At 41.7% G+C, this 12,699-nt stretch overlaps 1 protein-coding gene across 2 annotated transcripts in view; it reads right to left on the bottom strand.

The window, feature by feature from the left end:
* The window catches only part of GRIA3 (glutamate ionotropic receptor AMPA type subunit 3), a 493,575-nt gene that overhangs the window by 204,309 nt on the left and 276,567 nt on the right, over positions 1-12,699 (bottom strand). For both annotated transcript variants that reach the window (XM_075323906.1, XM_075323907.1), the window contains exon 4: positions 9,312-9,499. In XM_075323906.1, coding sequence (XP_075180021.1) covers positions 9,312-9,499 — 188 coding nt within the window. The remainder of the gene's footprint in view (positions 1-9,311; positions 9,500-12,699) is intronic.

Genomic DNA, 12,699 nt, shown 5'->3' with positions numbered 1-12,699 from the left:
GGTGTCACACATAGCGACAACGACAACGACGTCGCTGATAAGTCACCATTTTCTGTTATGTAGCAGCGACGTCCCGTCGCTGTCGCTGTGTGTGACGTCCAGCAACGACCTGGCCCCTGCTGTGAGGTCGCCGGTCGTTGCTGAATGTCCTGCTTCATTTTTTGGACGTTGCTCTCCCACTGTGAAGCACACATCGATGTGTGTGACAGCGAGAGAGCGACGAACTGAAGCGAGCAGGGAGCAGGGAGCCGGCATCTGGCAGCCTGCGGTAAGCTGTAACCACGGCAAACATCGGGTAACCAAGAAGCCCTTTTTTTGTTTACGCGATATTTACCTTAATTACTAGCTGCCAGTGCCGGCTCCCTGCTCCCTGCATACGTAGCTGGAGTACACATCGGGTAATTAACCCGATGTGTACTCTGGCTAGGAGTGCAGGGAGCCAGCGCTAAGCGGTGTGCTCTCGCGCTGCCATTGCCGGCTCCCTGCTCCCTGCACACATAGCTGGAGTACACATCGGGTAATTAACCTGATGTGTACTCTGCCTAGGAGCGCAGGGAGCAGGGTGTCGGCACTGGAAGCATGAGAGCGGCAGACGCTATTAACTAAGGTAAATATCGGGTAACCAAGAGAAGTGCTTTCCTTGGTTACCCGATGTTTACTTTAGCTACGCTTCCACGCATCGCTGCTGGCTAGGGGCTGGTCACGGGTCGCTGGTGAGATCTGCCTGTTTGACAGCTCACCAGCGACCATGTAACAACGCAGAAGCGATCCTGATAAGGTCAGATCGCTAGTCGTGATTGCTGCTGCGTCGCTATGTGTGACACCACATTAAGTCACATGCTGTCCATTTCCTTGTGATCCTCATTCAGATGGTTCTACTTCTTCATTGGAGTCCAGCTGTGTTTAATTAAACTGATAGGACTTGATTTGGAAAGGCGCACACCTGTCTACATAAGACCTCACAGCTTACAGTGCATGTCAGACCAAATGAGAATCATGAGGTCAAAGGAACTGCCCAAGGAGCTCAGAGACAGAATTGTGGCAAGGCACAGATCTGGCCAAGGTTACAAAAGAATTTCTGCAGTACTCAAGGTTCTTAAGAGCACAGTGGCCTCCATTTTCCTTAAATGGAAGAAGTTTGTGACCACCAGAATTCTTCCTAGACCGGGTCATCCAGTCAAACTGAGCAATCAAGGCAGTAGAGCCTTGGTGAGAGAGGTAAAGAAGAACCCCAAGATCACTGTGGCTGAGCTCCAGAGATACAGGAGGGAGAGGGGAGAAAGTTCCACAAAGTCAACTATCGCTGCAGTCCTCCACCAGTTGGGCCTTTATGGCAGACTGGCCCGATGGAAGCCTCTACTCAGTGCAAGACATATGAATGCCCTCATAAAGTTTGCAAAAAAACACATGAAGGACTCCCTGTCTATAAGAAATAAGATTCTTTGGTCTGATGAGATGAAGATAGAACTTTTTGGTGATATTCTAAACAGTATGTGTGGAAAAAAACAGGCACTGATCATCACCTGCCCAATATAATCCCAACAATGAAACATGGTGGTGGCAGCATCGTGCTATTGGTGTGTTTTTCAGCTGCAGGGACAGGAAAACTGGTTGCAATTGAAGGAAAGATGAATGCGGGAAAATTACAGAGCTATCCTGGAAGAAAACCTCTTCCAGAGTGCTCTGGACCTCAGACTTTGCCGAAGGTTCACCTTCCAACAAGAAAATGACACAAAGCACACAGCTAAAATAACAAAGCAGTGGCTTAAGAACAACTCTGTGACTATTCTTGACTGGCCCAGCCAGAGTCCTGACCTAAACCCACTAAGCATCTCTGGAGAGAGACCTAAAACTGGCTGTCCACCAACGTTCACCATGCAATCTGCAAAACTGGAGAGGATCTGCAAGGAAGAATGACAGAGGATCCCCAAATCTAGGTGTGAAAAACTTGTTGCATCATTCCCAAGAAGACTCATGACTGTACTAGCTCAAAAGGGTGCTTCTACTCAATACTGAGAAAAGGGTCTGAATACTTATGACCATGGGATATTTCAGTTTTTCTTGTTTAATAAATTAATTTTGCAAAAATTTCCACATTTCTGTTTTTTTCTGTCAAGATGGGGAGCAGACTGTACATTAATGAGAAAAAAAATTAACTTTTTTGAATTTACCAAATGGCTGCAATGAAACAAGGAGTGAAACATTTAAAGGGGTCTGAATACTTTCCGTACCCACTGTAAAAATCACCTCTTACTTTTTAAACAATTGTATTTCTTGCAGATCTGTGCTATTTTCAATCTTTTCTAGGGCTATCATCACTTTATCATTGATTAGTATTTTTTACCGTTGACCCACAATTCCAAAGCAATGTCTGATTTTCATTACTTGATATTCCGTAAGTTTGAATTGAAAATCACTTTTGTCATATCCAAGTTATTTCAGTGACCATTGTGTGTTCCTTCCTTTATCAGAAGGGTATCAACATTTTTGTCCATATGTGTATGTTTGCGTCTTTCGCTGCTAACAAGGGACACTGCTGCCATATGTTCTCTTAGATGTCGGGGATTTAGGAATGGCGCTCAGCATGAGCTGGAAACAAAAGTCTACTTAGTGACTTATATGTGCGCCTGTATCCAGAGCCAACAAGTATACCCTAAAGATGTGTATGTAAATAAAGGTATGCAAACATTTTACAAATTCTACAACCACAGTGCACAAAAAGCAGAGGTTTTTTTACACCAGAATATCCTAAACTTTGTCGCACTGTAAAAACAGATGAAGAGGAACGTAAACTTTTCTTAGATCTCCCCGGAGCTTGCAAGGTACAAAGATTTACTATCCTCAGTAATGACAGAAGTAATCAGAGTTGTTTACTCTTCCAGATAAACAATATTCAATAATTAAGCTTTCCTTCAAACTGTGATCTTTATCAATATAGATGAGCCCAGACTCTCGACTAGAAGACATGTACTTTGCTGTAAAGCCTTGGGGTCAAAATCAATTGAGATCAAGAAAAAGAATTGCTCAGATGAAAAGATTCCACCTGCACTTAGAAAGGTTTCGGCGTACTTTAGTGTTGGGTTGTTTCCTGTTTAGGAGGGGACTTATTCATTATTATGTAGTCAAACAATGAGCGGTGGCCTAAATATAACTGATCTGTTAGGTCTATTTTAAGACACTAGCCATGTCGTAACACAATAAATATTGATGGAAACATTGCTACATTAGATTTGATGTAACAGTTTTAGAACAGCCTAAAATATTTAGCAATGTGAATAGACCAGGAATAGAGAAATCCTCTTCCTTTAAAGCTTAAAACTGTGAGGTTATTTCCCCTAAATTGCTTTTTTGAATGTATGTTAAAGTACAATAAAGTCAAGTGCTATTATTATTTTTTCACCTTTTTACACTGATGGAGAACGAACCTTGCTGAGCTCAATGGGTGCTGCTTTCAATTTTTGTAGTCTATATGCTATCTATCTGTGGCGCCCTGGACAAGCCAGGTCGTCACAGAACAACACCAACACACCCTACACTCCCGGTCAGGCACACCGAAGTCAGACAAAAACCCTTGTTGCCTTCCTCCAGGGGCTGATGTTCACACCAGGGGGTGGGCCAGACGGTTGACCCCGCCCACCGAGGAGTTCACAGTCCTGAAGGCGGGAAAAGTAAGGCAGATTAGTTTTGGAAGTACAAGTGGAAGGAGGAAAGTGGCAGTAGAGAAGCCTGAAGTTGGTCCGGGTGTGTGGCCCGGACGGATCAGCAAGGTTGGCAGACGGTGGTGACCGTCTGCAGGAGAGGCCTATTGGAGCCAGCCGTAAGGACCGTGGACGGGCAATGGCCCGGCGGCACCGGACCGGTACGCAAAGAGAAGCCAGCACCATCTGGCAGGGGCTTACGGACCCCGGCAAGGCTAGGAGTCGCCGTGAATTTGCCAAATCCGTTAGCGAAGGGAACCTCCTGGGTTTCCCAGCAGCCAAGTCCCGACAGAAGGCAACAGTCCAACCAAGAGAGGGAAACACAGTCACCGTCAAGGCTAAAGTTCCCAGGGCCAGAGCCTGCGGGCAAAAGGGGCTCCTTCAGCACCCATCCAACCTGGGGGAGCGGGTTACCGGTGGGAACCCATTGGAACCGTACACGTTACACAGGTGCAGGGAAAGGCAGTCACCATCAACCTGCCGGGAGGAGAAACACCGCAGCCGTCTGTGGGACCCATCCATCCAGCCGTGTGTTTTACCGAGAACTGTGTCCTCATCATTGGCTGAGTGAGTACCACCGTGCCGTGCGGCACAGCACTGCCCCCACGACCCTGCACCTCGCCAGGCCCCGTAATCCACCTGCCATCCATCCCTACCCCATCACCGGGCCCCGGGACAACCAACCCCCTACCCACGGAGGGGAAAACTAACATCCAGGCTGCTCCTTGTCATCGCTCCCGGGATCCCCATCCAGAGCAGCGGTGGTGTCACCAATATCACCACAACCATGGGTGGCATCACGGACAATAACCAAATCCCGACAATCCAATCCCCACCCTTTTCACTCACGGGCGAGGAGCGCCGCTCGAGTCCCCGGGATCCGGCCCACCGCTCGAGCCACCACCGAGCAGCAGCAGCCGCAGCAGCAGCGGCTGGACCCGAGCAGTGGGAGAGCGCTGCGTCCCCTCCTCCGCCCGTGACATATCTATCTAGCTATATATATACATATATATATATATATATACACACATATAAATACATATATATATATATATATATATATACACGAGAGAGAGAGATAAACACATATGTATGTATATATATATTTACATTACAGTGGTACCTTAGATTAAGAGCAATTTGAAATTGAAAGCGTTTTGCAAGACAAGCAAGGCTTTTTAAAAATTTGTGACTTGGTTTAACAGCAATGAGTTGCAATAAGAGCAAATACTCACAGCGCACGCTTCCGGTTCCGTCCTTTCACTGCGCTCTGACCCACTCTGGAGGTAACTTTCTGTTCATATGTACTGTTTACTGTATACAGTACACAGTACAGTATATACTATATAGCATTTCTATCAATTTGCATTTGTGGATACAGTATTGTACTCTCTTTCGGCTAACCAGTACAGCACGTTGCTTATATTGTACCTCTCGCACACCATCAATTCTATTGTAAGCTAAAGTGCAGTGTAATTTGTTTTATATGCTTTTACTGTGCTGTACAGTATTTTGTATTAGTGTACTGTAATAATTGTATATGAATATAGTACATTATTTTGTATTACTGTAATAAGTCTATATAAATATAGTAAATATTTTCGGGTTGTGGAACAAATTGTCAAAAAGGCCAAATAGTAGAAGATGGAATAAACAACACTGACGCTCTTTGGGGCTCTATTGCTGTATGCACGTTACCCTTAACATTACAAACACATATAGGTAAAGTGATTGAAGAATGAACCTTGTTACCCTACAATGGTAAGTGAAGGGCTATATAACAGTTGGACTAAATTAGGCAGAAGTGGATAGTTAGTTCTTGAAGTTGATGTGTTGAAAGGAGTAAAGTGTAAATATCTGGAAAACGTTTACAAGAGCCTTAAAGGGGGTTTCCACTACTTGGACATCCCCTTCTCAATCACTATGTTCCCCGCAAGTAAAATAATAATTTCTGTTGTCAGAACCATTCCTGCGTCATTGACATTGGCTCCCCCAGGGCTCACATGACATTGTTATGTCATGCAATCCCTGTGGCCAATCAGTGGCCTCTATAGTGTCCCCACTAGGACAAATCTGATCTCTGATTTTCTCCTGATGTCTAATTTGTTCTAAGGTGGGGATAGTGAAGTGGCCACTGATTGGCTGCAGGGATTGTGTGACATAGCAATGTCATGTGATCCCTGGGAGAGCCAGTGCCGAAACCACTGAAATGGCACTAGCACTGGAGTATATGTGTTTTTTTTTTTGCTTAGGGAGAACATAGTGGTTGAGAAGGTTGTCAGCGTACTGAACAACGTCTTTAATTTAGAGGGCATTAAGGATCTGCTGATAATGTCATTGTGCCTGATAACAGAGGTGTTGTGGAATCCAAGCTCTTATGGGCTCTTGATGGCATAAAAGTGAATTACACAATTTAATGTTATGGCTGATTGGTCCACATATTGTGCTATTTTTGAATCTCAGATTATAGGGGGGATTTGAGGTCTAAGTAATAAAAAACAATCTTTAACTACTATAAATATTTATTGATGAGTTAAGCACAGAAATTTGGACCCAAAATAACATAATAAAAAAGGTTTTATAAAATGGCAAAAGTTCACTTTAAAATTTAAAAGAGTTTTCCAGTTCTATAAAGTTGATGCCCTTTGTTTAGGATAGACATAGACCGCCATCATTGTGAGGGTCAATGCTTCCAGCCCCCCTACCAGATAACTGTTTGATGGGTTTACAGCAATCCAGCAAGTATTGTGCCCCATTTCTTATTAGCATTGTTACATACACCACAATTCAATTCTTTTACTACAAGTACAACTCAGTCCCATTTACCTAAATGGGAAAAAGCTGTTGCACCAAGCAAAGCTGCTAATAAAAGTGTTTTAAATCAGGTTTTTGTGTTGTTTTTTTTTTCAAACTTTTTTAACAATATTTTTTATCATGATTAGAGATGAGCGGATACATGGAAGTTTGGTTCAGCGGGTTCAGCCGAACTTTAATTAAAGTTTGATTTTGGACCCGACCCTGACCCTGACCCGATCTGAACCCCAGTGGAAGTCGCTAAGTCGCTTATTGGGCAGTTCCGCTCGCTCACATGCAGCCAGCCATAAACAGATCACTTCCAGGGGTGAGGTTTTACCAGTTTTTTTGGATGCACACTACATCCGATCACGCTGTTGTTACCCCCAGTACAAGCCGATCAAACACTGCAAGTGGCTCACACTGGGCTGAGAACTGAGTGTACCCGAGCACAGCGATACTCTCATGAGTGGTTTGCATACATAATGCACCTGAACTCCAAACCCAAACTCTGTTTTGTTTGTAAAGTCTGTGTTTGGTTGGAAAACTGAACATTGAACCTCAGGTTCGCTCATCTCTAATCATGATCTTTCTTAAAAAACAAAATTAGTAATCTAGCTTTCTTAGACTCTAATTTCCTGTTGTTTCAAGAAACAACACTTGTACATTAGCAGCAATGGTCAGACCCCGGCCCTGTCTTTTGTATTGAAGAATCTACTGAATGTGTACAAAGGTCATCTTGAAAAGAGGGGCATCAGGGTGAGCTGTGACATCATCTACTGTAATATTATCCACTATCTATAGAGGTGATGCCTTTCATTGTAATCCTTCAACTGCTGAAAAGAAAAGCCTTGTTAAAAACTCTTCCTGGAAGGGCCGGATATATGAGTTCAAAAAGTCCCAGTGTCAAGTGTGAAAATAGCAAGAATCATAAATTTGGTTGTTTTTTTGTTTTTTAAATAAAGATTATAATATGGAAAATAAAAATATCAAAAACTTTCACAGAAACAATGTAACACTAAGAAAAAACAATTTAAACAATAGATGATTTTGTAATTATAGCTTCCTTTTAAGACACGCAGCACTTGCTTTGAGCGCCATGGTCCCAATAAACAGAAAATAGGTCTCCAAATGCTGAACATCAGACTTCCTCCTAAAAAGAGGTTATCACGGAAGAAGTGGAAAATTGCATAAAGGAAACCTGTCAGGTGTAATATGCACCCAGAACAAGCAGAACGAGCAGCTCTGTGTGCATATTAGTAATCCCTAACAGTCCCTGTTTACACTAGCATACATAAACAGATCTTTAGAAAAGCTATTTCTAAAGATTGTTTATCATATGCTAATGAAGCCAGTGACTAGTGGCAAGGGCGTAACTTCCCTTGGCTAGTCGGCCAACATAGCATGTTAGCATGCTAATGAATGCACAGCGACACCGCACATACCTCTCTTTTGATGGCGGCTGGAGGAGGATGGATGTGCTCTGCGCATGATCCGGAGCCCTCAGCCCTTCTGGTGATGCACACTGTACTTCACTGAAGCTGGAAAGCTTACATCTGGCATCAGTTTACTGCTCATGATCGGAAGACTCTTGATCATGCGCAGAGCGCATCCATCATCCGCTAGTCACCATCAAGTGTGAGGTATGTGTGACGTCACTGCGCATTCATTAGCATGTTAGTACACCACAGGGGCATGCTACCATGCTATGTGGGCCCACTAGCCAAGGTAACTGACTCCCTTGTGGCTAGTCCCTAGCCTCATTAGCAGATAATATACTATCTTTAGAAATACTTTTTCTAAAGATATGTTTATTTATGCTGGGATTAGCAATATGCACTCAGAACTGCTCGTGGCTCTGGGTGCATATTGGACCTGACAGGTTCCCTTTAAGCAATTTTCCACTTCTTCATTGATGACCTCTTTTTAGGAGAAAGTCTGATGGTCTGCACACGGAGATCTATTTTCTGTTTATTGGTACCATGGCGCTCAAAGCAAGTGCTGTGCGACTTAAAAGGAAGCTATCATTAGAAAATTAGAGATACTTTTTCTATAGATCTCTTTATCTATGCTACTACATACAGGGACAGTTAGGCAGGGATTAGCAATATACACCCAGAACTGCTCGTGATTTTGGATGCATATTGCACCTGACAGGTTCCCTTTAAACTAGTATTAGAGCAAAACCCAAAGGACAACACAGAGCAAAGGGAAATACATGATAGGGGTAGACATTTCTTGATCCTCACAAGCACTTATTTCTTCTATGTTGTTTTGAAGTAAGGTGTACTCAATTCTGATGCATTTTATTGTCATTTTCACCCTAGTAGCTGCTTTCAGCCAATAAAATTACCACTGTCTATATTTCTAATTCCATTATGGGGCTTTCTTACCGCTCAGGCTTTTAGAACATAATAGGATTTCATTGCTAATGTTAATAAAATGTTAAAAACATTGTTGAATTCTTGTTTAGCATGGAGAAAGAATCCCTAAAGAGAAACTGTTCTACAAATTACCTCTTCAGTATGAGAGCAGGCCAGCTTTTACTTGGCAAGGGGTGTCACACAAAATATATGAAGAATGACTGCTACAAAGCAAAGCTCCGGCTCATGAATGATCAGTCAGCATGACGAGAATTACATGACTTGACCTTTGATAAGATGTTGATTTTCCTTTCAGAAGTGACATGGATTCCAGTTATATCTACTATTTACAGCCAGTATATGCTGTAAACTCGAACAGTAATAAAAGAATTTTATCACATTTTTTCTCTAAAACTCTAAAACTCATAACTATATAAAATTTTAGAAAAATGTGTACCTGTTCCAAAATCGTATTTATTCGCTCAACTTCGCAGTCGATTACAAATCTTTTCTCCTGACGTCTGTCCATTTCTTCTATGATGCGTTTATATTCCTGAACATCTTTTATATTCCCCACTGATCTAGCTGTCACTTGCCAGTTGTTCTGTACCGCTGCCTCCATAATGGCCTGAAGAATAGAAAATCCTGAGGAAGAGAAATGACACAATCAGTCTCTTTATTGTTAAGAATATGAAAAGAGAACTTTCTAATAAAAAATATTATTGCAAAATGGTTTTCAGGGAACATATATCACGCAGGCACTCCAGTCCCTCCCTATCACTTCATGGCATGCTATCCCCTTATTACAGTATAATATTACCTGCTGGCGGGACATATTTCTACATTCCACACTCTCACTTCAGATGGTGAATTCTATGTTGTAAGGGATAAAAACAGACTAAAAAGTACAAGAAAGCTAGATTTCTAACATTTTCACCATCAAATTCATAATAGGAATTACCCTCCAGTAAACCGGTAAATGATATCCCTAAGAAGAATGGCAGCGGATATGGTTTGCACTCTCCAAAATGGAAATGCAGTGTTGGGAAAAAAATACTTGCTGTCCGGAGTAAAAGAATCCAACACAATAATGGAGATCTATTTTGGGACCTCCTATCTTCTATTTACTCCATTAAACCAAATTTAGCTCATGTGTCCAACTTTCAGCTCAAACCGGGCTTCTACGGTCAGGATTTCTGGTGGCCAGTCCTGTTTAACAGGGTTTAGAGGGCTTATTTCTAAAATTAAACCCTACACTAGGATCTAGCTCTAAATGGGATTTCAAAAATTTGCCCCTACACTAGGATCTGGTCTTTGCTCCAGGAACACTCAGGTTGTGTCTGCAAGGAGTTGGTGATTGGTGGAGAGAGCTGATGGAAAAGCAAAGTAGCTGAGGTCAAAACCAAAGAATCACAATGGCGACAAACCAATAAAAGACCAAGAGCTAGATGGTTGTCGAGGATGTAAGGAAGAATAAATACAGATGGAGTAGTGGGACAGTTCAAGGCCAAGCTTGAAGAATGGTCAAAGAATAAGCCAGGTCGGAAAATCAGAACTGCAGACCAACAAGCCCATCAGAGTAGTATAAAGAATATGTAAACTTGCAAGTTTAATTGGGAACCGAAAACCTCAATTCGAAAGAAGGGAGAAAATCCAGCAAAGGCTCTTCTAAAAAATCTGCGTGATCTACAATATGTTTTTCATTTAGCATTTTTGATGGATATCCATTCCAAGTTTTTATTTTTGTTATGATTTAAAGGTTTTTTTAAAAGAACCTTTGCTGCATTTTCTCCCTTCTCTCCAGACTTCCCCCGATGGCACTATTGGCTTCTGTGTACTGGATCTTCAAGCAAGTGTGGTGAGCTGACAAATCTTTTTCTGGTACAAAAATCCCAATTAGGTTCGCAATCGGTCAACTGAATAGCTCCCTGATTGACCAGCCAGTCACACGTGCTGATTTGGCGTTTCCTGTCTATATTACTGGGTGGAGACAGTCAGTATTGAAGCAATGTTCATGAGTTGCCTTATACAATTTGCCAATCCCTTTTTTAAGTTGCCTTATACTTTTAGCCAAACTCCTCCAAAACTAATTTCCACATTTTCTCTATTCTGCTTTATTCTGAGTTATGTTGTGCATGTTAGGCTATGCACACTTAAGTTATTTAGCAGATTTTTCTGCTGGAAAAAAGGGTGTTGGCAGGAAAAACACTGCATAAAATAAGTAAAATATATCTTTGTACCGTGTTAGCCAGTAGAGATAAAAACATTGTTTAAAAGAACAGAGAGTCCTCAGTGGTTGATACCTTTTAATGGCTAACTGAAAAGATGGTAATAATAGCAGCTTTCGAGACTACTCAGGTCTCTTCATCAGGCATGGTATAACACAAAATCTGAAGAGTCACATATTTATACACAACAGGAACACAAAATCTGAAGAGTCACATATTTATACACAACAGGAACACAAAATCTGAAGAGTCACATATTTATACACAACAGGACTTAGAATAGTGCAGTAAATAGTGCACTATTCTAAGCCCTGTTGTGTATAAATATGTGACTCTTCAGATTTTGTGTTATACCATGCCTGATGAAGAGACCTGAGTAGTATCGAAAGCTTGCAATTATTTCCATCTTTTCAGTTAGCCATTAAAAGGTATCAACCACTGAGGACTCTCTGTTCTTTTAAACAATTTGCATAAAATAAGTGCATTTTTGTAATATTTTTATGCATCTGTTTTTACTTGTGTTTTTACAATTCATTTGAATAGGTGAAAAATTCTGCAAATACGCTAAAACAATTGACATGCTGGAGATGTGAAAAAATGCTTTGATGATTCAAATCTGCAAATACAAAAATAAGCAAAATGTAAATGAAATCTCATAAATCTAATTTCCTTTGCTGGTATTGTAAAATGATGCATTTTTTTAGTCAAAAGTGTGTTAACAAAAAATGAGACAGAAACGCAGCATGTGAACAAGTCCTTAAAGTGCACCAATCACCAGGATTTTCCTATATAACCTAAAGCCAGTGCTATACTGGCGCTATCAGGCTGATTCCATACACACTTTTAAAGCTGTCAGATAGGATGTATAGGTTTTGAAACCCACGCAAGTAAAGATTGTAAAATCAGCAGCTTTCTGAATGACAGCAGCTGAGAGCTGGGGTGGGTATTCATAGTTATCCACTCCCCCTGTAATTCTATTATAGCATCAATTTACTTTGTGACTAAAAGGACCTGTGCTGATGTCATACCTATGTGACCAGAAGGGACGGGGTCTCAGCCAACAGAAAAATGTTGCACCTGGTATCAGTTATGTTGGCTGAGGCCCCGCCCCTTCTGGTCACATGGGTATGACATCAGTACAGGTCCTTCTAGTCACAAAGCAAATCGATTCTATAATAGAATTGGCATAAATAACAGGGGGAGGGGATAACTATGAATACCCATCGCAGCTATCAGCTGATTGGCAGCTGCTGTCACTCAACATTTTACAAACTTTGCTTGCTTGTGTTTCAAAACCTATACATCCTTCCCTTTCTCCTCCCCCTATATATTCCCTAACTCCTTCCATTCCCACTTCCCCTCCAATACCCCTTCCCATCCACTTTTAGCCTACCCTTTCTTCCCTTCCTCTTCCCCTTCTTTGTTATTTCAACAATATTTTTAAGAATGCATTTTAAATACTTCAATTACCCCCTCCCCTGTTATTGTAAACCCCTTAAAATCTAATAAAGTATACAAAACCTATACATCCTAGCTGACAACTACAGGTATGTATAGAATCAGCCTGATAGTGCCAGTATAGCACTGGCTTTAGGTTATATAGGAAAATCCTGCTGA

The sequence above is a fragment of the Anomaloglossus baeobatrachus genome, chromosome 9 (genome assembly GCF_048569485.1).
Source record: "Anomaloglossus baeobatrachus isolate aAnoBae1 chromosome 9, aAnoBae1.hap1, whole genome shotgun sequence".
Taxonomy (NCBI): domain Eukaryota; kingdom Metazoa; phylum Chordata; class Amphibia; order Anura; family Aromobatidae; genus Anomaloglossus; species Anomaloglossus baeobatrachus.
The sequence above is the reverse complement of the archived record's forward strand: the minus strand, read 5'-3'. Positions and strand labels throughout refer to the sequence as shown.